The sequence below is a fragment of the Polypterus senegalus genome, chromosome 18, assembly GCF_016835505.1.
Source record: "Polypterus senegalus isolate Bchr_013 chromosome 18, ASM1683550v1, whole genome shotgun sequence".
Classification (NCBI taxonomy): domain Eukaryota; kingdom Metazoa; phylum Chordata; class Cladistia; order Polypteriformes; family Polypteridae; genus Polypterus; species Polypterus senegalus.
In genome coordinates, this window is record NC_053171.1 from 69,139,627 (window position 1) to 69,166,612 (window position 26,986).

Sequence of the window (26,986 nt, forward strand, 5' to 3'; positions counted from 1 at the left end):
CATTCATCGATTCGTTTCTTACTGCATCAATAAACAGCTCGTCTTCTTCTTTATCTGAGACCTGACACACTGCATGCACGGGTTTTTTTTACACTGTCTTCCTTTAGCGGGACATTGACTTTTTCCACCGTGTGCTTTGTTTCCACAGTAGCTGCATTTATGAATATGCTTATCAGGCGCTTCATATTTTTGCTGCCTTTTCAATTGTGTAATTCGGTTTTGTTCAGCTCTTTGGAACTGTTGCTTTTATCTGTGCACGCGTCAGTTCCGTGAGCCACTCGGTGTACTTGCATCGAAGGTTCCCAGCTGTGCTGGTGCCATCTCGTGCTATGTCCATAGCTTTATTTAATGTTACCTTAGTCCTGGCACTTAAAACTTTCTCTCGCAGTTTCGCTGAGTTTGTGCCAAACACCACGCTGACCATCTCATCTTCCTCTGCATAAGCACAGTCCTTAACCCGTGAATATTTAGTGGGAGTTTGCTATTGGATTGCGCTGACGGACGGCCTTATATGGGCAGGCACTAAATTACAAACGCCAGCGTAGCCTGTCTATGAACTTAATTTAAAGTGTAGGTTTACATCGTGCTTTGTTTTCGAAGTAGCAGAACTCATCAATATGGTTGTATATGTCACTCGCTTGCTTCTTATTGTTTCGCTGCCTTCTCAATTATATGTTTTCTTCAGCGCTTTTTTGAGGTCTTCCTGATTTTCTATGTGCTGCGTGATTACGTGGGAGGCGTGATGATGTCACACGAAACTCCACGGCGTTGAAGCTCATCTCCATTACAGTAAATGGAGAAAAACTGCTTCCAGTTATGACCATTACGCGTAGAATTTCGATATAAAACCTGCCCAACCTTTGTAAGGAAGCTGTAAGGAATGAACCTGCCAAATTTCAGCCTTCCACCCACACGGGAAGTTGGAGAATTAGTGATTAATCAGTGAGTGAGTGAGTGAGTGAGTGAGTGAGTGAGGTGAGTGAGTGAGGGCTTTGCCTTTTATTAGTATAGATATATATATACACACATATCTCCTTTGATGTAGGATGTAGATAGATATATAAGATAGATATAGATATAGATATACATATATAGATAGATAGATAGATAGATATAGGTGTATGTAAATGTGTGTCTGTATATATAATTACATTGTCAATCATGTTACATTATTATTAAAATGTTTCCTTTTCTTTTTCATTACTTCTTTAACACATTACTTCTCTGCTGCAAAGCGTGGGTATTTTGCTATATATGCATATGTATATATGTGTATATGTATATATATATGGATATGTATATATATGCATATATATGTATATGTATATATACTGTATATATGTATGTGTGTGTGTCTGTGTCTATATATATGACAGCAACACTCATATCAGTGACAAAACAATTACATTAACAATCATCTTACGTTATTTTTAAAATGTTTCCTTTTCTTTTTTCATAACTTCTTTAACACACTACTTCTCCGCTGCGAAGCGCTGGGTATTCTGCTATAAGGACATAATGTTGACGTGAAGTGTAGGATGTTTAAAGACTGAAACCCAAATATGCAATAAACATTTTCAAAGAAGGTATAACAAAACAAGTATGCTTTTATCAAGAATAAAAAAGCAAAAATAAATTGCTCAATTGACATGTTGCTGAAGCCCAAATATCAATATGTACAAAATAAAAGACGTTTGCTTAAGTGTTTGCTAGCACATTTTATTTTCATCCTTAGCGTTAGACCCAAGCATTACTCGGGGTGTAAAAACAGTGATGAAAGCATTAGCCCTGAGCATCACTCAGGCACACCTATAAAGACAGGTCTTGCGTAAGCATTAGGCCCAAGGGTTACTCCGGCTGTAAAAGCGGCAACAGTGTTATTACCAAGCTTTGCTCGGGAAACAAAATAGGCGTGTCTTGCGTATGCAACAGGCTCAAGTGTAACCCAGGCAATGTTTCAGACATGTCTTGTCCTAGCCTCATAATGGCATCTTGTAAGAAATGGTTTTCAGCAGCACAGGTGTTGCATGCTCTTGACAGTGATATGAGCAGTGTTGACAAAGTGAATCTGTCTTCAGGCAGTGAAATTGAAACAGACAGTGAAATCGAAAATGATTCTGAAGAATCAGAAAGTGATGCTCATATCAATCACACATGTGCAGTGTGCTGTTCAAAACCTGATCAGCCTGGAAAGAAAATCCCAGGGAATCACACTGCTATTGTCCTGACTGTGATACTGGATTGTGCATTTCACCATGCTTCAAGATACTGTATACTACACAAAAGATACATTTTAACAGTATACACGGTATTATGATATTTTTTATTATTATTATTATTCATTATTATTATTATTTGTGTCATTATTATACTTTCTACACTTCTGACTTTGTACTTTTATTGTTTTGCATGTTTAACAGTAGTATGATCAGATTTAATAAATATGTAATCTTTCAAGCCAAAAAAATGCAATGCTTTTAACATGTTTTTTCAAGAAAAAATATAACGCTAAGGAGGCTACAGGTAAGTGTCTGTTTAAAATGCTCTCATTATAATAGTTTTGTTGGTCTTTTCTATAAATCCAGTAGGCCACTATGAAATGGTCTTTTTACAATATTTGATCTAAGTAATTGTTTGACTGGTGATTTTAATGTTTCTGTGTTATTTTACTTTAGTTTTAAGTAAATAAATAAGACCTGCTTGCTTTAACTGTTGTTTCCATTAATCTTATTAATAGACTACAATTAATATCCTACTAACAAGACCAAGCTAGATCAAAAAGACTTTAACAAGCATGTTTTTAAAGCAGAAAAGATATTGTTTATTTATTGTTAACATCACAGTCCCAAAAATATCAAGATATAATTTTTTGCCAATATTGCATATCCCTTGTGCCACTACGAACAATGCTGCACATCCACTCTCTGACACACTAACACTAAGGACTTTCAGCCAATTAATTGTTCAGCAGAAATGTGTCAAGAAACAGCTCCTTTATACCAACAGCAATATACCTGTAAAGTGTCTCATTGGAACTGTGACTACCAAGTCAGAAGTTTTCTTTTCTTTCCTTATAAAGTTTTCTTCATTTTTAAATGAATGTTGCTGCCAAGGTAAGTAAACCTCCTGATGAGGTCAACACTCTCTCTGCAGATAGACAAGCTGCTGATGGCTGTGACCAAGAGGTCAAACCTGGACCTTGGTTTTTATCCAGGACACTCGCAAGCCCACAAACTCAGTCTCCTCACTTAGTCTCTCGAGACCCCGATCAGAGCCTCTATTGACTCTGTGAATATTTCTTCCCCAACAGATCCCCCACAGCCACTGGACCTCATGATCCTGCCCAACACCCAGTCCATGCAATCATTGTACAGGGTAGGAACAAAACACACCCCTGGCAAACCGCAGAATCAGACATCCTATTGAGGATGACACTAGCAAGGACCTTACTAGGCACTGACAGTAGTGCTATTCCCCTGTAATTGCTGCAATCCAGGCAATCAACCTTAACCTTTCCAGACAGTGACGTCCTGTTTTCCAATCAGTTGGCATGATGTCCATCTCTCACATGGAGGCAAAGATTGCTTGCAATGCCAAAAGGACAGCTTTACCACCAGCCTGGAGGAGTTCACCCCGGATCCCTGCAGCCTTCCCTACCCTCAACTGGTTAACCACCTTTGAAACCTCAGTGAGTGTGGGTGGTTCACAGCTAAAGTGGGGATCAGCCTCAAGAACCATGGACCAAGAGATGTCCAAAGTCCTAGCCAGAGGATCAACTTTAAACAGCTGCTCAAAGTGGCTAGCACAGCAGGTCATAAATGTAGCGTCATCTGTAAGGACCATTCCACAACCTGGCCTTACTGCAACTCTCTAAGGAACTGATTTGAATATGTGTAATGCTGTGTAAGGCTTTGGTTCCTCTGTAAGCAGGATGCAAGTCACTAGCCTATAGATGGTGAGTCACTTGCTCACAGATTCCTTTAACAAACACCTCCTTATCTGCCCTCAGTGTCCTCACAGTCGTACTTTTTAGTTCCCAGTACAGACCGGAGTTGTGCAGTGTGACTCCTCTTGATGATAAGCAAAGTGCCCTGCAAGATGAAATACCTCCTTCTGGGAAAACTAGCAACACAAACACAACCTGCAGGGTCTTGTCACAGAAGGTCTCCCACATCACATTAATATGTGCAGTTGCACCCAAGTCTTCAAGTTCCTCATGCAAACTGCATGCAAACTCATTAGAAACCCTCATCTTGAGCCTGACCAAGTCCAGCCTCATTCTTCTAGTAGGTGTAAGCCTGCTGGACCCAAGCTGGAAATTCAGAATAGCAACAAGTCTGTTGGTCAGAATTCACAAACTGGTAACTTCTGCAGACCCTGCAGTTATGTAGGAGTCTCCAGTGTCTGCCCACAAGGATGTAATCAACCTCATTTACCAAAGAAACATCCAACGATGTGATGTGGCTCAGGATCCAGCGATCCACAGCCCCATACCTTTTGCAAAGTCAAGGAACATGGATCCACTTTCACCATGAGCAGCAGACCTATGGGGACAATACAGTCCTCATAGCCAGCCTTGTAGGTGCCAATGGTCACAATGAAGTCACCCATGACCAGAGCAGTGGCACCTCTAGAACACTCATCAACCACCAAGCGAAGTTGCGAATGAATGTCTCTTTCACCAAGATATCACTCACCGTGGCCGAAGCATACGTGGAGATAACAGACAAGGCAACAAGAGAGTGCCTTAACCTAAGGCTCATAATACGCTCATTGAAAGGAGTGACATCAAACACCATCAGAAGGAGCTGATCCACCACAGCAACAACTACTCCCCGATTATGACAGACATCACAGTGACCAGACCAATAAAACGTGAACCCAACTTCAGTGATCTGGCCAGTCCCAGGTCTGTGTACCTCAGAGAGTGTCCCCACTGAAATGTGGAGTCTATGACACTCCTCTGACGTCAGAGGAAGATGGTCATCAAGCCACAGAGACAAAATGTTCCACACATCTATCCGGATGGGCCGCCTCAAATTAGGACCCAAGTGGTGCCGTGCAGCAGATGACGCTTCAGCACCACACCAGTTCCCATCCCCAACAAGCTTGATCTAATTGGTTCTCCAGCGGTTATGACTCATCTGGGTTCCCGAAGGCTTTCCCTCATCCCCTTCATAATGTGAGCAGCCTTCCTGTGGGCGGCTGCAGCAGAGCCACTTCCACTGAGAGCAGAAAGGAGTCATGTGTGCTTTTTCAGAGTTGCGTGTTTTTTTCAGTGTCTGGACTGCCGATGATGCCACCAACCCCCAAGTTTTCCCTGCAAGTTGGAGGACTATTTGCAGGGTTGGATGCAGTTTAACATCATACCCAGGACACCAGACCATAGTATGTCTGTATGTATATTTATTTATTTGTAGTTGGAGATCCATAAAGGAAAAGAATGAATCACTTATGATAAAGTAGTTTTTATTCCTGAGCTTTTAAGCTCCTGCCAGGAGCCGTCATCAGAGGATAATGATTAAACATACCAGAATCAAAGGCAATATGTGTCCTTCTGATGACGAATAAAGTTAATTTATTCATTCCCTTCTTTCCTTCCTCAACTTAACATCATTTTGGACAAAAATCTTTTAATGGCTATCAGACTGTCTTGGTGTCACAATCACTCCTAACCCATTAACAGCTGTGTACCTACACCACATTATTAGTATACAGAATTATCTTCCTCAAATTGAAGAATCCAAACCCACCTGCTGTAAGTCAATGGGTATGTTCTGCACTATCTGAAATTGGAAAAATTACATTCTTGCATAGAGGATCTGTAAAAAGAACTTTTTTAAAATATGGTAAGATTTCATTAATAAAATTTTAGTATGAGCATTTATCCTGGGGAAAAAGGACATTCTCCCTTCTTTTTTGTTTTTTAAGTATTGCCATTTCTGTTGGCTCTCCTCTCTTTCTCTCAGGTGGGGGCTGAATTCTGTTTTTTCACGTTCTACTTGATGGTATGTAATGTTATCTTCTTTTTTCTATATGTTAGACAAGATCATATGTAATGTTATTTTCTTCACTAAAATAATAAAGAACTATATACACAATGTGTAATACTAGGATGAATATAATAAATAAACATTTCACTGTATTTGAAGCAACGTCAGCTGACCACCTGCATCCAGAAAACACTGAGGAATTTCATGCCGTGCAGGGGAGCAGTGGGCAGTGGTGCCACATAATGGGTACAAAATCCTTGGTTCAGAACTCCTTGAATGTTGCACATGTGGAATACGCCTATGTTTTCTCCCACACATTCAAATACAGAGTTTAGGTAAACTGACATACTGGCCTTGTATGAGTGTATTACATAAATTGGTTTACAACTGTGAAAGACTGTAACCCTGCCAAGTGCTGCTGGGGAAACCTCTGGCCCCTGTGACACTGAACTAAATTAAGCTAATTTGAGAAAGTTATGTCATGATTGTCTCTCTCTGTGACCTCCTTAAGAATATTATCATACAGTATCTGTACTTGTACTTGGTCGCCTTTAATCTTCTATAAGCACAAATAAAGCTTTATCTAATCAAACAGAGGATCATGGTCCCCATAATGAATTGGACTAAAAAAGTTATTAAAATTGATTTAGGGATGGACCTTAAAGGTAAGTATTCTGACAGTATGCAGAACTTCTGAAGTTTATAATATTTTGAATATTTTAATTGTATGTTGTGGGTTTGAAAATTAACTTTTGGATGGATGGATGAGATGCAAATTTGTGATATCTACTTTATATTTATGGTATTATTGTTATCAGTTTAAAAAAAGCTCACAGTCTGTTGCTTATTTTTGTGGTATCAATTCAATGGTGCTTTTACTGCTCTCTTGTGGAGAGTACAGGTAACTGCTGCCATTCTTAAAGCAGTACAGTAGTGTTGTCACAAAAACTAATCATGAACTCTCCAGGACTATAATGTGGTATGTGAGATTTAAAATGAATGGCCTGATAAAATTTACGTAGAAAAAGTCCTTCCTTCTTCCACATTGGATTTAAATCTTTAATAGTTATCCTGTGTATTGCATATTGTTATTCTAATTTTGCCATATGAATCAATTCATCTGTTTGCTTAACCAGGGCAGAATCTCAGGACTGAAGGAGCCTTTCACAACAATCATTGTGTGCAAGGCAGGAACAACACATGGACAGGGCATCAATCCATTACACAATGAACACACATGCAGGCCAATTTAAAAATACAAATCTATCTAACTTGCATGTCTTTTGACTATGGGAAAAACCACACCACCCAGTGGAAATCAAGGCAGACATGAGGAAAACAGCAACCTCCACACAGGGAACCATCAGTCTCCTTGTTACCACAGTGCATCATGCAACCCTCATGTTTCCATTATATCTATTAACAAGTAATGAAACAAAGCAAAAAACATAAACTCCAAACATATACTATGCATTGCATCAAACCAGAAAGGGGGCAAAATTGAGCAGTTACTGGAATATAACTACAAGAAACTAAACTTTCAGCTACTAGGCTACCAACTATACTCCTCACTTCCAACTAATTTATTGATCCCGACACCTAATCAGCCAATATTTCAAACTTAAAAATGAAAATAAAAACAGTTGTCCTATCAACATAGTCATTTGGCAGAATACTTTCCACCTTTGAACATTTTTCTACTAAAAATCATAAGCTTAAAGCATTTAACTCACCTCAGGTTTTCTACACTGTACCTAGGCCGAGTTCTTAACTCTAAGTGATGTCAAACACCATCAGCTTTGCTCAGTTGTACTCTCAGTCCGACCTTCTTCACCTACAGCAATATTCAGACTACAAGAAATGTGTCTGCCAATAGCATTACACAAATGAGAAATGATTGAACCGTGTGCATGGTTATGTGAGCAGGACTTTTTCAAATCTATTTGCATAAGTTTTTGTCTCGCGAGGCTTGAAATTTTCTCTCGCGGGATTTCAATTTCATCAAACAACAAATCTTTTAATTCTCGCAGATACGCCTCTTCATTGGGAAGAAACACTTTTTATTTCCCTGATGGCAACACGAATTAGATGATCTACAAGTTTCCAAGTAAAATTTAAATCCGAACAATATATTCAATCTCTTTTTGCTGTTCTGTTATTTCACTGAGTAATAATTTCCATTTGTCTGTGCTAATGCAATCTTTACTATCCTTTTTTAGAGACTTTCGAATTTTCGTACTTCCATTATCTCTAACCTGTTCTGCATGTGTACCACGCCAACGTTTTAGAATACTTTGTGACGTTCTACTTTGTCATCTGCTTTGTCTTTTATTTCTGGCCCCAGGTGTGGTTAAATCTCTTGGCACAAAGTCTTGTCTCGTGGGACGTGTAAGTGTCTTTCCGAGAAAATCACGTCTCGTCTCCAAGATATTTTTTATAATAGAGATATTATTAACTGTTATTTTCTGAAAGCTCTGTATTAAAAGTTAACAAGGAAGAAGTTATTCTGTTTTTGAATGAAGGACATGTTTCTTCACTAATGAACGAAGGTAAATGTAAGTTGGCAACTAAAGGACTCTCCGAACGTGAGAAACAAGATTCTCTGTTCAAATAAACCCAAGATTAGCATAATGTCTGGGGGAAACCAGGAGCTGCTCATCACCTGTGCAATATCATTCCGACATTAAAACATGTGGTGGCAGCAACAAAGACTGGGAGACTAGATAGTCAAGGCAAAGCTGAATAGAGCAAAGACTAGAGATATCCTTAATGAAAACCTGCTCAGAGTGCTTTGCACCTCACACTGGGCAAAGGGGTCTCCTTCCACCAAGATATGGTCTTAAGCACAAAGCAAAGACAACACATGAGTAGCTTAGAGACAAGTCTGGGAATGTCCTTGAGTTACCCAGCCAAAGCCCAGCCTTAAACTGATTTAAACATCACTGGAGTGACCTAAAAATAATGGCAAATCGATGGTCACTATCTCAACCTGACAGAGCTTGAGAGGATTTACAGAGAAAAATGGTCGAAAATTAATTCCCAAATCCAGGAGTGTGAATCTTGTTGTGTCAAACTCAAGAAGATTCCAGGCTGTAATTACTGCCAAAAGGGCTACCTCTAAGTACCGAGTAAAGGGTCTGAATACTGTGTCAATGGGATAGTTCTGTGTTTTATTTTTAATAAACTTGCAAAAACTTCTAAAATCCTGTTCTCCCGATGTCATTCTGGGGTACTGAGTGTTGCTTGATGTAGGGAAAAACAATTCAAATGATTTAACAAGAGGCTGCAACATATCACAATGTGAAAAATACAAAGGGGTCTGAGAAATTCCTGAATATATTGTACATTGGACTATCTGATTTCATAGTTCTGCAGAAGAGTTAAAATTGTGTTGTTGCTGAATTTGACATGAATGAATGCTTGACTGTGTTGTATCCTGGAGATACAGGATTGATTTTTTCCTAATATGCAGAATGAGTTTCCAATATTATTAAGCATAGGCAAATATAAATTGGCCCAGTGAAAGGTGGTGTTTCCTGCCAGGTGTTGGTTCCAGCCATGTACTGAACATTTTTGGCATGACATTAGGCATTATGACATTTATATTGAATTATGGGGATTGAAGGATACACCGATATATTTTCATATTTACCCACTTGCTGAATTTCTTTACAGAGTTGTGGGGGAGTCTATTATAGCAGGACTGGCCTAAAAATGGAAACTAGCAATTAGACATGGCACAGGTCCTACATCAGGGTGTAATAACTAACAATACAATGCTTATTTATACCGTGCAAGTTTAAATCACCAAATGCCTGAACAGAGATGTCTTTGTGATGTGGGAAGAAATTGAAGTTATAATACTCAAAAGAAACAAAGAGAACATATAGATGATGACCCAAGTTTAGAATTGAACACAGGTCACCAGAGATTGAGGTTATAGCACTAAGCACTGTGCCACCATACTTGATCCAATTTAGGGACACATGGGACAAGAGCATATCCCATCAGTGACAAGAACAAGGAAGTATCCAACTCTAGATAGACGAAGTACCTGGAGTAAAGCTTGCATACACAATGACCAGGCGAGAAGTTTGAACCAAGTACTGTGATGACTACAGTACTTACCACTGTACCAACATGCCATTCACAAATTAAATGCAATAAAAATTAAAAACAAGTCTCAACACATCTGAAAACATCATGCAACATTTATAATGAATATATAAAAATTTACAGACATTTTATTTAAGTAGGTTTTTATTGCATATAATGGAGATAATACAAGTAAATGGTGACATAAAATATAATTATCACACAAGAGTGTTTGTTTGCCCTTATATATAAAACTAGCCAACCCGCGGCGTACCATACGCCGCATAATCAGACCGGTTTTTTAATAATTTTTAAGCACTGGGAGAAAATTAACATTTGAAAAATCGGTAATGTAATAAATCAGCAAGAAAAGCAACATTGTAACACAGCACGGAACGAACCAACACACACTCGTCCGTGACTGAAAACTGGCGGACCGCAATCGCGCCTTCTCTTGCCAGACGGAGGGATGGGGGTGCACGGCGCAGAGTGTGGAAAGGGAGGAGAGGAGAAGGACATCCATTCAGCTCCCTCCGTCATGCTAGTCTGCTGAATTCTCGTTCAGTATGTACTGCCCGCTCATGAGCCCACCTCCATCTCGTCACTTGAGTCGTTGGCTGCTTTTCTAAACATAATCCACCAAGACACCCGACCACGGTAGTAGCGAGGTGGGAGAGGGTGTGCACAAAGGGTAGGGAAGCAAGCAGTGGGAGCGTATGAGTCGCACTTAGTGGGAATTCCACGGTTTGCAGCTCGAATGAGATTCAACGGCTTACCTATGCCTCTCTGCGCCGGGTAGACACACGCTCAATGTCATGCATAATTATTTATTGAATGCTAAACACTTCTGGAAAGACAAGGTTGTCTAAAACGGGTTGGTGTGAGAATACAACAGTAAGCGAATGAAAAGATGGAACTCTGGAGAGAGCAAAATACAACACAATAATGAACCCGCGGCATAACAAACGCCGCGTGGCTCAGACGTGCATGTGGACTCTTACCACAGACGAAAGTGACTAACTGGGTGGTCGGTGAGTTTTTGCGTCCGGGCAAATGGGCAGGCAGTATGAATGCCTAGAGAGCGAGAGTAGATGCCGGCCGGTGAAAAAGGACTTTTGGTGGGCAGGGAAACGTCTTCCGTGTTCCGCGCATGTTTGTCGCGGATGTGAATTGCTGTATGTAGCGTGTAAAACAGTTCGCTATGGTGCACGCGGTCGTGCTTCGTAACTGAAAACTCAGTTTTTAAAGACTGCTTACTTCATTGTGCTTTAACCTCAGTTGTAAAGGATTGTTTTAAGGATCCCATGAGATACTCCTTGCAAACCGTTTCACATGCTGCATATGGCGATTCACCTCCGCGAGAAACATGCCTCTATGAACAGTCAACGTAGCTCGGAGATGCATGACATGCACATGACATTAACCTGACCTACACTGCATGTGGCCGCTACGACAGACGAATATAAATGACGCCATTTTTTCTGTGTCGTGTCCGAATTGTTGGGCGTGGCCCTGCGAGTTGTCATCGTATCCAATGGTCTTGGAGTTGGTGGGCGTAGCTCCTTCCTGCGTGCACCATAGGTGTCTCACTTGACGGCGGCTTAGTGAATCCACGCCCCTTCCGGTGTGCTTTTCATGGTTGTCTTGCCTTTCCATGGGTGTCTTGACTTAGTGAATTATATATATAGATATACACTAAATATATGTTTCTGTGTGAGTGTATATGTTGCATATTTATATATTCATTCTTTAAAACTAATGCAGCTACATCTATTATTTGTATAATAAAATCTTTGATGTGTGCCACATTACCCAAACATCTATTTGCTAAACCCACTTTACCCATTTCATGGCCACAGGGAGAAAGGCAACATTGTGACACCTTAAAAAAAAAAAAAAAACCTACTGTAAACTCCTGTAATGAACTTTATGGTGTACACACCAGGGGGCGCTCCAGCTCCCCAAACAACCAACACAAGCAGGCTCGAACACGAGTGTAAAAACACAAGAGTTTTTATTTATGGAAAACTCTTTTCACAAAGTGTTTCTCGCCACCACCAACACAAATTCAGCAACAGAGCACTCAATATACAGCACTCAGTAATGCCTCAACTTCTCTTGTCTTTCTCTTTTACTCTCTCACTGCCTCCTCCACTTCCCCATGAAGTGATGTCCTCCTCCTCCTGACTCTGGCTCATAGGTAGTGAGGTAGTTGGCTTCTTTTAGTACACTGAAGTACCTCCAATCCGAAAGAATTAGCTGGGCAGCACTTCCGGGTGAGATTGGAATCTAACAAAGTGAAGCTCCCCAGTTCCTGCACCACCCCCTGGCAGCACCCACAGAACCCAATAGGGCTGAGCCAAAAAACTCCATGTCCCATGACGCCCTGTGGGAATCTGGGGAACCTCCGCAACACAAAGGGGCTGCCATCTAGCGTTTCTGGTAAAATACTGCACTAAAGAAGCTGTCTTCCCCCCATCCATCCACCTCATCGGTGTTCCAGCCGGTAAAGATGTCGGCTGACCCTTATAATGGATACTAAATTGCCAAAGACATCTAATATGATTTAAATGATTGACATGTAATTACAGTACCTTTAATAGCTAGACATTTTTATACAAAGCCTTTCGCTCTAAGCACTATCAAGATAACAATTAGTTTGAAGGTAACATCCACTACTCACACACACACACACACACAGAGCTCTCACAACAATGTTACACACACATACCACTGTTGTATAATTTTATTTTAAAAAAATGCAAATACATTTTCACATTGGTATTCCCAAGATTAGAGCACGCAGGCATCATTCTGGGGTACTTATTCCATAGCAAACATTGAAAAACTAAAAGATAAGAATATAAAAAAAACAACCTTTGCACCTTACATGTCAGTTAGGGTATTAAAAAGATTAACATTTAAGTAGATGCTGCCATCACAAAGAAAGGAGAATTATTACAAAGTATATAGTTTCGTCCAGGGCTGTAGCAATTATTTGACACTACCGATAAAGTCAACATTAAAAAATGTGGTAATAGATATTTCTGATGTTGATTATTTATGTTTATTTTCAAATGAGAAACGGATCTTTTCAAGGCTATCCCATCCTGCTTTTTAAAGGCCTCACCCCACTGCTCTCACACAGAAAGAACTTTAATTCCAAACAAATAAAAAAAAAACCCATGAATTAATAAGCAAATTAAACACTACGCACCACAACACTTTGATTATATGGTGAGTTTCGACATTTCTAGAGAAAGTGAAAGGCAGTACTGTTGACAAAACTGTAAATGTGTGATGTAATTATATTTTAATAAACTAGCCAACCCGCATAGTACCATACGGCGCATAATCAGGCCGGTTTTTTAATGATTTTTAAGCACAGGGAGAAAATTAACATTTGAAAAATTGGAACTGTAATAAATCAGCAAGAAAAGCAACATTGTAACAATGCACGGAATGAACCAATACACAATCGTCTGTGCGGCGCTCAGGGGCGGGGGGTGGAACGGGAGGAGAGGAGAAGGACGTCCACTCCGCTGCCTCCGTCGTGCTAGTCTGCTGATTTCTCGTCCAGTATACACTGCCTGCTCATGTGTCCACCTCCAACTCGTCACTCGAGTCGTTGTCGTCATTGTACAGTCCAGCTGTGACTCACGTAGACATTTCATTGCTCTGTGCGATTTTGGCTGCTTTTCTATATATAATCAACCAAGACACCCGACCACGGTGGTAGCGAGGTGGGAGGGCAGTGTGTACAAAGTGCAGGAGCATCTAAGAAGACGCATGTTTGTCGCGGATGCGAATTTCTGTATGTAGCATGTAAAACAGTTTGCTATGGTGCACGCGGTCGTGCATTGTAACCGAAAACTCAGTTTTTAAAGACTGGTTACTTCATTGTGTATACGACTGTAGGTGAATGAAAAGATGTAACTCTGGAGAGGGCAACATACAATACAGTGTTTTACACGCTGCATACAGTGATTCACATTCGCAACAAATTGTTTTACACGTTGCATACAGTGATTTACATCCGCAACAAATATGAATCTTCTTAGATGGTGCTGTCGCGTCCACCCACGCTCTCGAAGCACACACACTGCCTGGTCATGTGCCCGCTCGCAAGAGCAACTAACAGAGACTCATCCACCAACTGTAAGACTATGGGATAACCCTCGCAAACTGCTCTACACGCCGCATACAGCGATTCACATCTGCGATAAACAAACTGTTTTACACACTGCATACAGCGATTCACGACCGTGACATGATTTTTCTTAGATGGTCCTGTCGCGTCCACCCTTGCATTCGAAGCATACACACTGCCTGGTCATGTGCCCGGTCGCAAGAGCAACTGACAGAGACCCAGCCACTGAGTCTAAGACCATGGGAAACCCCTCGGAAACTGTTTTACACGCTGTATACAACGATTCACATCCGCGACAAAAAAACTGTTTTACATGCCGCATACAGCGATTTATATCCGTGACAAACATTCCTGTTCTTAGATAGTCCTGCCGCGTCGTGTGGTGCCTCTGTGTGAACCGGTCAGGCACAGAGAAGGTCAGCTGCTGAGAGAGTGTCTCGACTGTTGCAGGGCCTGCATTGGTGAAGCAGGTGAGATGGTAATGAAACAGAGGCACTGGGCTTATTGGTTTTTAAAGACTGCTTCCTTCATTGTGTTTTAACCTCAGTTTTAAAGGATTCTTTTAAGGATCCCATGGGATACCCCTCGCAAACTGTTTTACACGCTGCATATAGAGATTCACTTCCGCGAGAAACATGCCTCTATGAACAGTCAACGTGGCTCAGAGCTACATGTGGACTCCACGACAGACGAACATAAATGACGGCATTTTTCCTGTGTCATCAAGTCCGAGTTGGTGGGCGTGGTTCTGCGAGTTGTCGTCGTATCCAATGGTCTTAGAGTTGGTGGGCGTGGCTCCTTCGTGCGTGCGTCATGGGCACCTCACTTGTCGGCGGTTTAGTGAATCCACACCCCTTCCGGCGTGCTTTCCATGGTTGTCTTGCCTTAGTGCATTATATATATAGATAGCGAACTATGAAAACATATTTTGCAAAGCTACGATCAGGCATTTGAATGCTTTAATTATAAAGTAAACCATACACAAATGAATTATGTACATGTACAACAAATCTCTATGCATTTTCAAAGAGCTCAGAATTTGGCAACACCAAGTACAAAATGGGAAACAGCCCTGCAAATGACGTTGGTTCATCGCAGAGCACTTGGACACACAAACACACAGGTCACGCTGGACAAACTGATATTCCTAAAAAACAAATTACAATGCCATATTATGTGCAACCTTAACCAAGAGAGTATTCAAAACACGACATAACTTCATTAAAGGATATTTCCTAAGAAACACTAAATTATGAAGAAATCCTCCTGCAAAAATATATTTTCATCTGGATAGCCACAAGTCTTGGCTTTCCTCCTCAAGAGTACATAGATGATCTGCATTTAACATGCCATTTACTAAAACTGCCTTCCAGATGTACTCTATTTGCAGTCTGCAACTTTAGGAGCATCAGAAAATAAGATGAGTTAAGAAACATTAGAAAAGAAAAAGTGAACATATAGATATTTGTGTTATTGTAAACACATGTTCTGAATAGATTGTATGCTTTTTGTAATGAATGGGCCAATCACAAGATTTGTAAACATAACAAAAATCAGAATATAGTAATCCCCTGCTCTATTGCAGTTCAGCTATCGCATCCCCGCTACATCGTGGATTTATTAATACTATTATTATCACTAGGGGGCTCCGCCCTGCTCGCTTCGCTCGCCCACCACATCGTTTGATTTACCGGATAAACAATTTAAAGAGATTGCTGTTTTCATGGGAATTGTTACATATGCATTACTTTCATTTTTACTTTAAAACTTGCGGAAGAACATTTCCACGTTCAAATCACGATGTATAAAACCTAAACTTGGAGTAAAGCCACGCACATTTCCACAGTACCTCATACCCTGTCATACGCAAGTTCTCCACCAGGTTTTGCAGACTGGCGGCACCCAGCGTCAAAGCAGTGCCACTGTTCCTGTGTGGTTATCCTTTCTTTTCCTTAGGTGGCTTTATAAATACACTGAAATTAACCTCATATTGTTTATTAGTTTAATGCCTCTGATTGTAATTAACCAGTAACAATATAATGGTCAACTGAATGGTCAAACTATTCTAAATACCATAGCTGCTTTAGTGTTGTTACTCTCACTGCACTTTCTTTTTCTTCTTTCAGCTGCTCCCGTTAGGGGTTGCCACAACGGATCATCTTTTTCCATATTACTCTCACTGCACCACTCGGAGAAGCTGATCGGAAAGAGAATTATCAGTATACAGCATCAAGCACACCCTGCCTCAGCCATGCTTCCTATTTGAACTGCTTCTCATATGAGAAATGCTTCAAACCTTTCCTGTACGGACCACACGGTTCAGAAACAGTTTCATTCCAAGAACTCTAGATGCACTCAATCAGTCCATCAACTGAATGCACGCTAAGGAGAAGTGGACTTTGTGCGCTCTGTGCAGCGTCTGCCAACATGTTTTTTCAGCTTGTCACTCTGTGTGTCAATCATTTAAAAGCCTGTACAGCAGCTCTTATCCTGTCTCACTGCCTTGTCTTGCGTGAAGATAAAATGTTTTATAATAGAGAGATGTTACTCATATCCTTAGCCCAACATCCACATATCATATGTGTTTTCAAAGTGTGTTTTAATAAGTTTACATGTGTTTAAAGTGTGTGGGATGGGTATTTTAAGGCTTAAACTATAAACAAAATGTGGTCTTTCTATATCGCGGATTTTCACCTATCGTGGGTGAGTCTGGAATGTAACTTCCGCGATAGGCGGGGGATTAATGTACTTGTCTGGGCAGCAGGTCCAATATTTGAGGAGAAAAGTGCTTTCGCTATTGATGCCATTACAGTGGAACCTCGGTTAATGCCCATAATTCGTTCCAAAACTCTGGTCGTAAACCGAAGCAATTTCCACCATAGGATTGTATGTAAATACAATTAATCCGTTCCAGACTGTACGAACTGTATGTAAATATATATTTTTTTAGTTTTTAAGCACAAATATAATTAATAATACCATAGAATACACAGCGCAATAGTAAACTAAATGTAAAAACATTGAATAACACTGAGAAAACCTTGAACAACACAGAAAACTAACACTGCAATAGTTTGCATTATAGTGCTAGAAACCGCTCGCTAAAAACACATTTTTTTAATGAGTTTTAAGCACAGGGAAAAAAATAAACATTTGAAAAATCCGTAATTTAAACACAATGCACGCTATGAACCAATCACTGTAAACAGAACTGAAAACAAAAACAAGCATTTTCTACCTTATGCGTCCAGCCATCCCTCTCTCGCTTGCTCGCTCTCTCTATCTTTCGTGTGTCCATGTGTCTCTTTCGCAAACCTGGAGCTCCTGTGTGTGTGTGCCTCTGTTTTCGTGTGCCTGTGTATGTGTGCCTCTGTCTCCCGCACCTGTGTGTGTGTGTGCCTCTGTCTCGCATGCCTGTGTGTGTGTGTGCCTCTGTCTCGTGTGTGTGTGTATGTGTGTGTGTGTGTGTGTCTCTTGCGTGCGCACCTGTGTGTGTGTGTGTGTTGCGCTCCCTCTCTCTCTTGCTTGCTCGCTCCTCACTGCACAGGAAATGCACAGGGAGAGACTGAACATGTACAAAGCTAAAGGGAAACTGGCTTGTTCGTATACCGAGTGTGTGGTTGTGAACCGAGGCAAAGGTTTGGTGAACTTTTTGGTCATAAACCGAGTTGTACATGTACCGAGACGTTCGTGAACCGAGGTTCCACTGTATAGGGTCATGTCATGACTTATGATTACTCTTTGTTCATGCATATTTATTGAGCTGGATAACTCTACCATTTCACAGCAGTTCTAAACTGAATAACCTAGAATCATCTTTATAATCACAAACTTCAGGGGCTGTGTCAAGTAACCACTAGTGTTAAGTGCACAACTCCCTGTGCACCTCTGCATTCTTTGTGAATGCTAATTTATTTTGTCCTTTAAGATTAACCACAATAAATAATGACTGGCATGTAGACGATTTCCTCTTCTTTTAGTGAATTAAATTTTTAACAATATGATCAATTTCCAAAACTTATTCAATTTAGTTATTTCAGGCAACATTCACTTTTACAGCTACCAGTGTTATCTACATGCCAAAAACCTCAGAAAGCCACCTAATTGATTGTTATAATATTTACCCAAATAACTGATTATTGCTTGTTGCAGTGCTGCTTTAATCCTAAGAACCCCTAAACTATTCTTTGCATGGATACCTAGCATATGTGTATGAGGGTGTATGTACATGTGTCCCATAAAAAATGCACACAATAAATAGGTGTATATCAATAGAAAACAACTATGATTTTAATTGACTTTGAAACATAATAAGTTACTGAAGATATCCTAATATATACTGGATAATTGTAATTATCATATCAGAATATGTCTAAAAAGTTCCAGGAAATAAAGGTATCACCACAATCAGAGACATGACATGACAGTTATCTAAAGTGTGATCTATGCAGGTGGGTGGATGGTAACCATGAAGAGTGTGTTCCATTAACATGGAATGATAGTCAGGCTTACCTTGTTGAATGTCTTTCATTTCAAGGTGTAGACTTGATATTAGAATTCCTACCGTCTGTGATCGCTTGCCATCCAGTAGTTTAACAATCTGTTTAAAAAAAAAAATTTAAATACATCAGACAAGAACAAAAACAAACACTATGTTGGGTGTGAAAGAAAACCAGGGTATCATGATTAGGGCTCAATTTTAGGGTCCTATTGCTTTTCCTGTATTAGACACCATTTCACCTAACTTTTGTGACCTCGAGTTCATCAACATGACAAAATCAAAAGTCAGCATTTACACCAAGCTTTATCCAATCTGTGGATAAATCCTTTAAACATAAAAAGAAACACTCTCTTTGCTATTAGACTTCCTGTCTTGCCTGGTTTTGAATTCTTGCCTGATTTTTGACTTTGATTCTTACCACTTGGCTTGGTTTCGGTCACTTTGTTTATAGGTACACACGTTGTAAATGTAGGAAAGACGGTTCTTGCAGCATGGAGAAAAAAAGAAAGAGACAAATATATAGGACATTGGGTATAAATTTATGGTACTTGTAAATGTTAGCTTTTTTCAGTTTTGATTCTCTCAATCACGATCACACTCTAACACCCACCCCCCCGCCTCTCCTGATCTGACTCTAAGTAACAGCGCCAGCGTAACTTCACACCCAATCTGATGCTGTTCGTTTCAAATGATATTGCATTAGTGTGATGATGTATTCTGATTGGTACTATTCAGGTCATAATATTACTTCATTAAAATATCATATATACCTACGTCTGTGTTTTCTTTTCTTTTTTTTTGACAACATACACTATAAAGTGCTTACTAATTCTGCGTGAGCAGGAACACTCAATAAAACTGAATAAAAAAAATAAAGAGACGGTGAGATACGAAGACAGCAGATTCACCAGCATTTGTGTGTCAGCTTTTATCCCTCCAGATCAGAGAATGTCCAGTTCCATTGCCTCAAAACACTACTCACATCTACAGTTATTTCCAGTTTAAAAAAAAAACTAACAGCGTCAGATCCCTAGAGCGGTAGTATGTATTGTGATTGTGAGAGAGAGAATAAAAGTGAGAAAAAAAAAGGTAACTTTTACAAATACTGTGCTATAAATGTACACAGTCTGTTACAGACGCAAACCAAATATATGTGTGTACTGTATAATATTAACAATAAAAGCAGCTCACTACTCAAAGCAGTAAATATAGGAGGCAGTGGGGATCGAACCGGTGGCCTCTTGTTTACAAGCCAGCAAATCTTACCGCTACACCACGGAAGCTGTTGTATCGCCCTTGAACCTTTTGTGAAAGTTTTTTTTTGATCTTTGGACTTCAGGCTTCACACCTTCTATAGTTTATGCCTACATTTTGTAATCTTTATTACTAAAATATGAAAGAGTTTCTGTTTTAACAATCTATTTACACAGATTACTGTAGAAACGGAACACACGTGAAATGCATGTGTTTCAAGTAATGATCTATTATTTCCACTCTAAAACTCCAGCAGTTCACTCCCAGATAATCAAACAAGACATGAGCTTGGAAAACTTAGTAAACGTTCAGACGGTGGGGGATGGAACAGCAGGCTGCTTGTCTTAATCAGCACATTTACAGGACAAAAGACGCTGATGTAGAGGTGCGAACGGATTTTAGATGGGCCGGATTTACGAGTTTTCTCGTAGGCTCTGGTAATTCCAGTGTTAAAGAGGTTTAGAAATTATGACTTGAAATTAAAAAAAACATATTTTACTTGACACACACACATATAAACATATATACATATAAACATATCTACATATACACATATCTACACATACACATATCTATATATATATACATATACACATCTACATATATATACATATTGTGGAGGACTGCCGGCTTCCCATGCCGGTCCTCACCCCCAGGCCGCCAGGAGGAGCTCTCCCGACAGCAGGATCGTGCCCCGAGGTCCAGCAGGGCCTTATGGACTCTGTAGTGTTTATACACAGCCCTGCTGGATACCTTGGGGACCACCAGGAGTCGCTGTAGGGGGACTTGTGGGCTCTGTTGTGCCTTATGACCCGGGAGTACGTCACAGTCACGTGACGGGAAGGAATGGCGTGCTCCTGGGGTGAAGTAAAAGACTGACTGCCCTGACCCGGAAGGAATAAGGAACTGTGGACTGCTGGGACAGGAACACCTCCGGGTCAGGGGCTATAAAAGGACGGTGCCTCAGTCTAGACACTGAGCTGTGCTGGGAGGTAGAGGAGCAAAGTGTCTGGGCGAGGAGGAGTGATTATTGTAGTTAGTGGATTGTTTACTTAGTAGTGAAATATATGAGTAGTGTGGAGGGTGCTTTGTGCACGTTCTGTGAAGAAATAAAGAAGTCTTGGACTTTTACCTGGTGTCTGGAGTTGTACCTGAGGGTTCAAGGGAGCACTAGCGCCCCCTACTGCCACAATATATACACATATCAACATATATACACACATACATATACAGTGATCCCTTGCTGTATCGCGCTTTGACTTTCGCGGTTTTGCTCTATCGCGGATTTTATATGTAAGCATATGTAAATGTATATTGCGGATTTTTCGCTGATTCACGGATTTCTGCGGACAATGGGTCTTTTAATTTATGGTACATGCTTCCTCAGTTTGTTTGCCAGGTTGATTTCATACAAGAGACGCTATTGGCGGATGGCTTAGAAGCTACCCAATCAGAGCACGTATTACATATTAACTAAAACTCCTCAATGCTATAAGATATGCCTCCTGTGCGGTGCTCGATTGTTTGCTTGTCTCTGCCTCTATCTCACCCTCTCTGACATTCTCTGCGCCTGACGGACGGGGTGTGAGTAGAGGTGCTGCTTGCACAGAAGCTGTTTGCCTAGTGGATACGGACGCTCCTCTAAGAAATGCCGCTTTATCGAGGTGCGTCCAAAAGCACACTTATTGATTTTTTGATTGTTTGCTTTAATCTCGCTCTCTCTCTCTCTCTCTGGCGTTCTCTGCGCTTGACGGAGGAGATGTGAGCAGAGGGCTTTTGCACAGAGGCTGTTTGCTTAGAAGATACGGACGCTCCTGTAAAAAATGCTGAAAGGCTACCTTCGCATTGATCCCTTCATTGCCGCTGCTTTATCGCGGTGCTTGCATACTTAAAAGCAACAGCCCTATTGATTTTTCATTGTTTACTTTACTCTCTCTCTGACATTCTCCGCTCCTTACGCGCACTTTGAAGAGGAAGATATGTTTGCATTCTTTTAATTGTGAGAAAGAACTGTCATCTCTGTCTTGTCATGGAGCACAGTTTAAACTTTTGACTAAAGGGTGTTATTTCATGTCTAGAGGGCTCTAATAATGTTAAAAAACGTATTTAGAAGGTCGTAAACAGGTTTTCTATGCTCTAACTGCGAAAATATTAGATTTATAAATAAAGAATCCTACTTCGTGGAAATTCATTTATCTGTCTGGAGCGGATTAACGCGATAAACAAGGGTTTACTGTATAACTGTGCGGAGAATATTTATAAACAGTGTGGGAGAGTTTCTAAGGGCTTAAAATATATAAAAATAATCATACAAACATATGGTTTCTACTTCGCGGATTTTCACCTATCGCGGGGGGTTCTGGAACGCAACCCCCGCGATCGAGGAGGGATTACTGTACATACATACACACAAACACACATATACATATATCCTGGTGTGGCGGAAGTGCTGGGCTCCAGGGTTCCTCAGGCATCTGGGGCCGCCTGGCGGTGGCCACGGCCCCTACAGGGTTGGGCTTCCAAGCCCTCTACCCGTGGCCCCCAACATAACCAGGACGGACGCCCCCTCGTGGTCTGGAGGAGGAACAAGCCCTCCTCTGGTCCTCCTGGGCATTCCAGCCGGGCTCCTGCCCCGGGCGGGGTCCACACGGGATATTCCGGCATCGGGGCGCCGCCTGGCGGTGGCCACGGGTCCCTACAGGGCTGGGCTTCCAAGCCCTGTACCCGAGGCCCCCAACATAACCAGGACGGACGACCCCTCGTGGTCTGGACGAGGCATAAGCCCTCCTCTGGTCCTCCTGGGCGTCCCGGCCGGGCTCCTGCCCCGGCCAGGGACCACAATATATACACATATATATACATATCTACATATATATATAAACATACATACATACATACATATCTACATATATATATACTGTCTATAGCAAAATCCCCGCACTTTGCAGCGATGAAGAACTGCTTTTAAATTTTTATTATGAAGTAAACCTTTTTAAACTGAGGGTAAATATACCAATAACTATCTGTTAAGGATCTCTTTGTATACCACATTGTCAGATCAGCAGTCCGGTTGTAATATAACCAAGCTGTGCAATGAGATTACTTTTTGAGAATGCAACGTATAGTTTTGTCCAGGAGGAAAGCAATATTGCCTCAAATCAATGGCAACCTTTTGTAGAGTGTGTCCCTGAGACTTATTAATTGTCATCGCGAAGCAGAGCCTTACTGGAAATTGGAGGCATTTGAATTGAAATGGGAGATCAGAGGGTATAAAGGGGATGCGAGGAATACATTGAGTGTGGAGAAACTCTAGAGACAGCATGTGTATTAACAAAATTTTTCTGTGAGTATTTGGTGGCAGCGTGACGAAGTTGCTTCCGCAAGACCGTCTTAGCTGTGGAGCTCAACTCGGAGCATATTCTTTTCCTACCTTGTCAATTGTGTAATGTGTTTTTTGAACAGGTTTGATGCATGGAAGTGATCACTCGTACTGCGTTCAGTCAGTTCACGTGAGCTGCTCTCTTGTGTGATGTTGCGATGTCCACGGCTTTATTTAATGTTAGCTAAGACCCAGCACTTAAAAGTTTCTCGCTACAGCAATTTTAACTCCATTACAAAGTGATCCAAAGTCTTGTTTATACCTCGTGTCTTCTCATTAAACTTGTATCTCGTGAATAAAGTATTCAGCGTTTTTCTTCAGCGCTCTTTGGGAGTTCTTCCTTCTTTTCTACGTACTGCGGTCACAGTCAGTTCACGTGATTACGTGGGAGGCGTGATGATGTCACACGCAGCTCTGCCCCCCCACGACCATCGAGCTAACGTCCATTACATTATATGGAGAAAAATAGGTTCCAGTTATGACCATTACGCGTAGAATTTCGAAATGAAACCTGCCCAACTTTTGTAAGTAAACTGTAAGGAATGAGCCTGCCAAATTTCAGCCTTCTACCTACACAGGACATTGGAGAATTAGTGATGAGCGACTGAGTGAGTGAGTGAGTGAGTGAGTGAGTCAGTGAGGGCTTTGCCTTTTATTAGTATAGATCACATACTGTACTCCATGAAGTGAGTTAAACTTGCTATAGTAAAAAATCTGAACACTTTAGACTGGTCAGGCACAAATTTCAGTATCCATAGGGTGGTGGAAACCAGATGCTCATCGTTATTGTTCTAAGATCAATGTTGAACAATGTAAAGCTATTTGTGAAATATTTCTTCACAACATGAACTGCTCATTAAAAAAGAGTTAAAAACTCTCAATATATTTTGATTTATTTTTTTAGGTAACAAGTACAAACTTACAATGAGTGCCAAGAAGAAAATCAAATCTTACACTGTAATGTTTTTATCTTCCTAATTATACATGGCTGACTTCTGCACAGAGGGTCATGCCTGGAAGTGCAACGCATTTGGGCGTAACTTCCACACTTGGAAATAGATTAACTTCTTACCAGGATAATTACAGATTTCAGCAGCATGTAATTTGCCCAGCTTTCCCAGACATTTCAACTGACCTCATTCTTGTCTATATTGAATCTTGTCTTGTCTATACTTGAAGTCAAATGCCTACCGCACACTAACCAAAGGGAAGTGGCATTATGAGACACACAATGATAGATACTTCTTCCCAGGTGGCGAGGAAGAACTTGCTTTCATTGCAGTGTGTCACACATGTCCTTCAGATACAGACAAGGTGACATAAGGTACCACCAAATGTAATAAAATTTGATATGCAAACATATTAGCTTTTATGGGTTTGTGCACAGTATAAATCTTGGACATCCACAATGTCAGTAATCACTCAGTCTTTCTAAAGGATTCTGCAGTTAATGATTTCACAAAAAACATGTGACACAGTACTCAATGTGGAAATATCTTAGATGACAATTAGAATAAAATTAAATATCAGTTTTATAACTTTGAATAAACTTTTCCAAATGAGTTCTCTAGTACATCATACACGATTGGATAGCTATACATTCGTAATATCAGAAAAAATTTAAATAAATGGGGATAACCATCACAAGTAAATATAAAGATCCTTTTCAACACAATTTTGGAATTACCATATAAAAATCAAACAAGATATTAACACATGCTCCACCATTCATCTCACCTTAACAGAAAGAAATAATATTGTCAAAATGAATATAAGCTGCTTTATCAACACCAAAGTATCCCTATACACATTGTTACAGCCTACTCTGCATTGGATGGTTTATAAAGTAAACTTGCTCTTTGGTTTCTTAGAGCACTTGCCTTAATTGAGGACACTCCTAATTATTTACAAGCTTATTTGTCTAGTGTGAATAGATCACCTGGGTGTGTGAATGCATGTTATAAAAGAAGCTTGTTTGGATTTGATAAAAGAAAAAGGAGCTTAACAGGAGAAGATATGAAGAGTTAGATGGTTTAAATTTTTTTTTGTTTTGTTTTTTGGTAAAAGAAATGTAATTATTTATAAGCCAGCCACCCTAGTTGTTATTGCCCTTTTAATTATTTGAAGCATGAAGTGTGTCTAGCTGGATACTTAAAGTAGTGTTGTTCTCCTGCATTGTTTCTGTTTTTGTGCATGACTAGGCTATATTCTTGGTAGCAACTTTGAAAATAAAGTGAGTTTATTTTTTAAATGGTTTATTGTGTTTTTGTTTATCCTTCTTTCTCATTTGTGTATGGCCCAGTAGGGTATTTTCCGTACGTCGCTTAAATCATCCGAGATCAGATGCCTCATCTTGGATGAGTTAATGCCGGTGAAACTCATCCGGGATAAGTCATTTTTTCAAACGCGGCTGTGTAGTAGATTAGTCTAGCTGGATCGAATCATCCGAGATGATTGCACACGATGATTGAAAAGCCCATATATATTACCTCTAGAAAACATGATCAGCAAGTCTTTGATAGGCTGCAACAAAATGACAAAAGAACGGGCGCATTTTTTCACACAAGCGAAGCAGGACCTTTTACTTGAAGGATATGAAGAACTTCAAGATTTAATATGCACAAGGGGTAACACTGCAAAAGCAGCCCAAACCAGAAAAAAACGGCTGGCAAAAAGTGGCCGACAAATTAAACGCATAAGTAGTGTACATTGTACTTACTGAATGCAGTGTTTCATTTCCTATGTGTCAGATTAATTATTATTTAATATGTCATAATTCCAGATCAAATGTGAGCACAAGGAGAACATGGGGACAGGTTAAAGTTAAGTACAAGAATATACATCAAACTGGTAAATATTGGTATATAACTATTTAAAGAATTGTTGACATAAAGAATAATATATAATATAAAAAACTTTAATTTTAATGCTAATAAGAAGAAGGCAGACAAGCAAAAAACAGGTGGAGGTCCAGGCAGTCCAGACCTAACCCCTGCAGAAGAGTTGGCTCTCTAGCAAATTGCCCATTGCGCTGTTTCTGAGGGCATTCCAGGGGAAAGCTTCTCCTCAGAACCAGTGGCAGGATGCAATGGTCACTTCACTTCAGGTAAAGGATGGTCATTGCATATATTTTTCCTTAATGTGTGCCATAGGTATATTCCATATAGCCCTCTCTTTTTGTTGGGTCAGTTGCAATGTCATATCCCTAGAACCTGACTGTCTGACCAACAAGATATTGACGAAGGTCAAATATTTGATTAAGACACTGTGTCTGATTATTCATCAGGAGGAGAGGTAAATTTTCCAAATAATGTTTGAACAAACTACACTCTGATCAGTCCCATGTGCCCCGATCACATTTGGAAATCCTGGGAAATGAGAATGTTAGGCTGATTATGAGGTTCTTTATGGAACTATGGGTGTTTTTGCTGGTGTATTACCTACCTGCAATGGCATGAAATGCCTCTTTTATTGTCTACACACGCAGGTGTCCAGTAAACACTATGAAAACCCAAAGGAAATATTTCAGAGCCAAACAGGCTTTACGAATTGCCTGGCAAACTGCACTTTTTAGAAAGATTTTCTGCATCGCCTACAGTATATAAAGTGCCACT

The 26,986-nt window shown here is 40.3% G+C and overlaps 1 protein-coding gene across 1 annotated transcript in view; it reads right to left on the reverse strand.

The window, feature by feature from the left end:
• Nucleotides 1–26,986, reverse strand: part of LOC120518304 (formin-like) — a 509,433-nt gene that overhangs the window by 285,844 nt on the left and 196,603 nt on the right. The window contains exon 6 of the mRNA XM_039741029.1: nt 18,751–18,838. Coding sequence (XP_039596963.1) covers nt 18,751–18,838 — 88 coding nt within the window. The remainder of the gene's footprint in view (nt 1–18,750; nt 18,839–26,986) is intronic.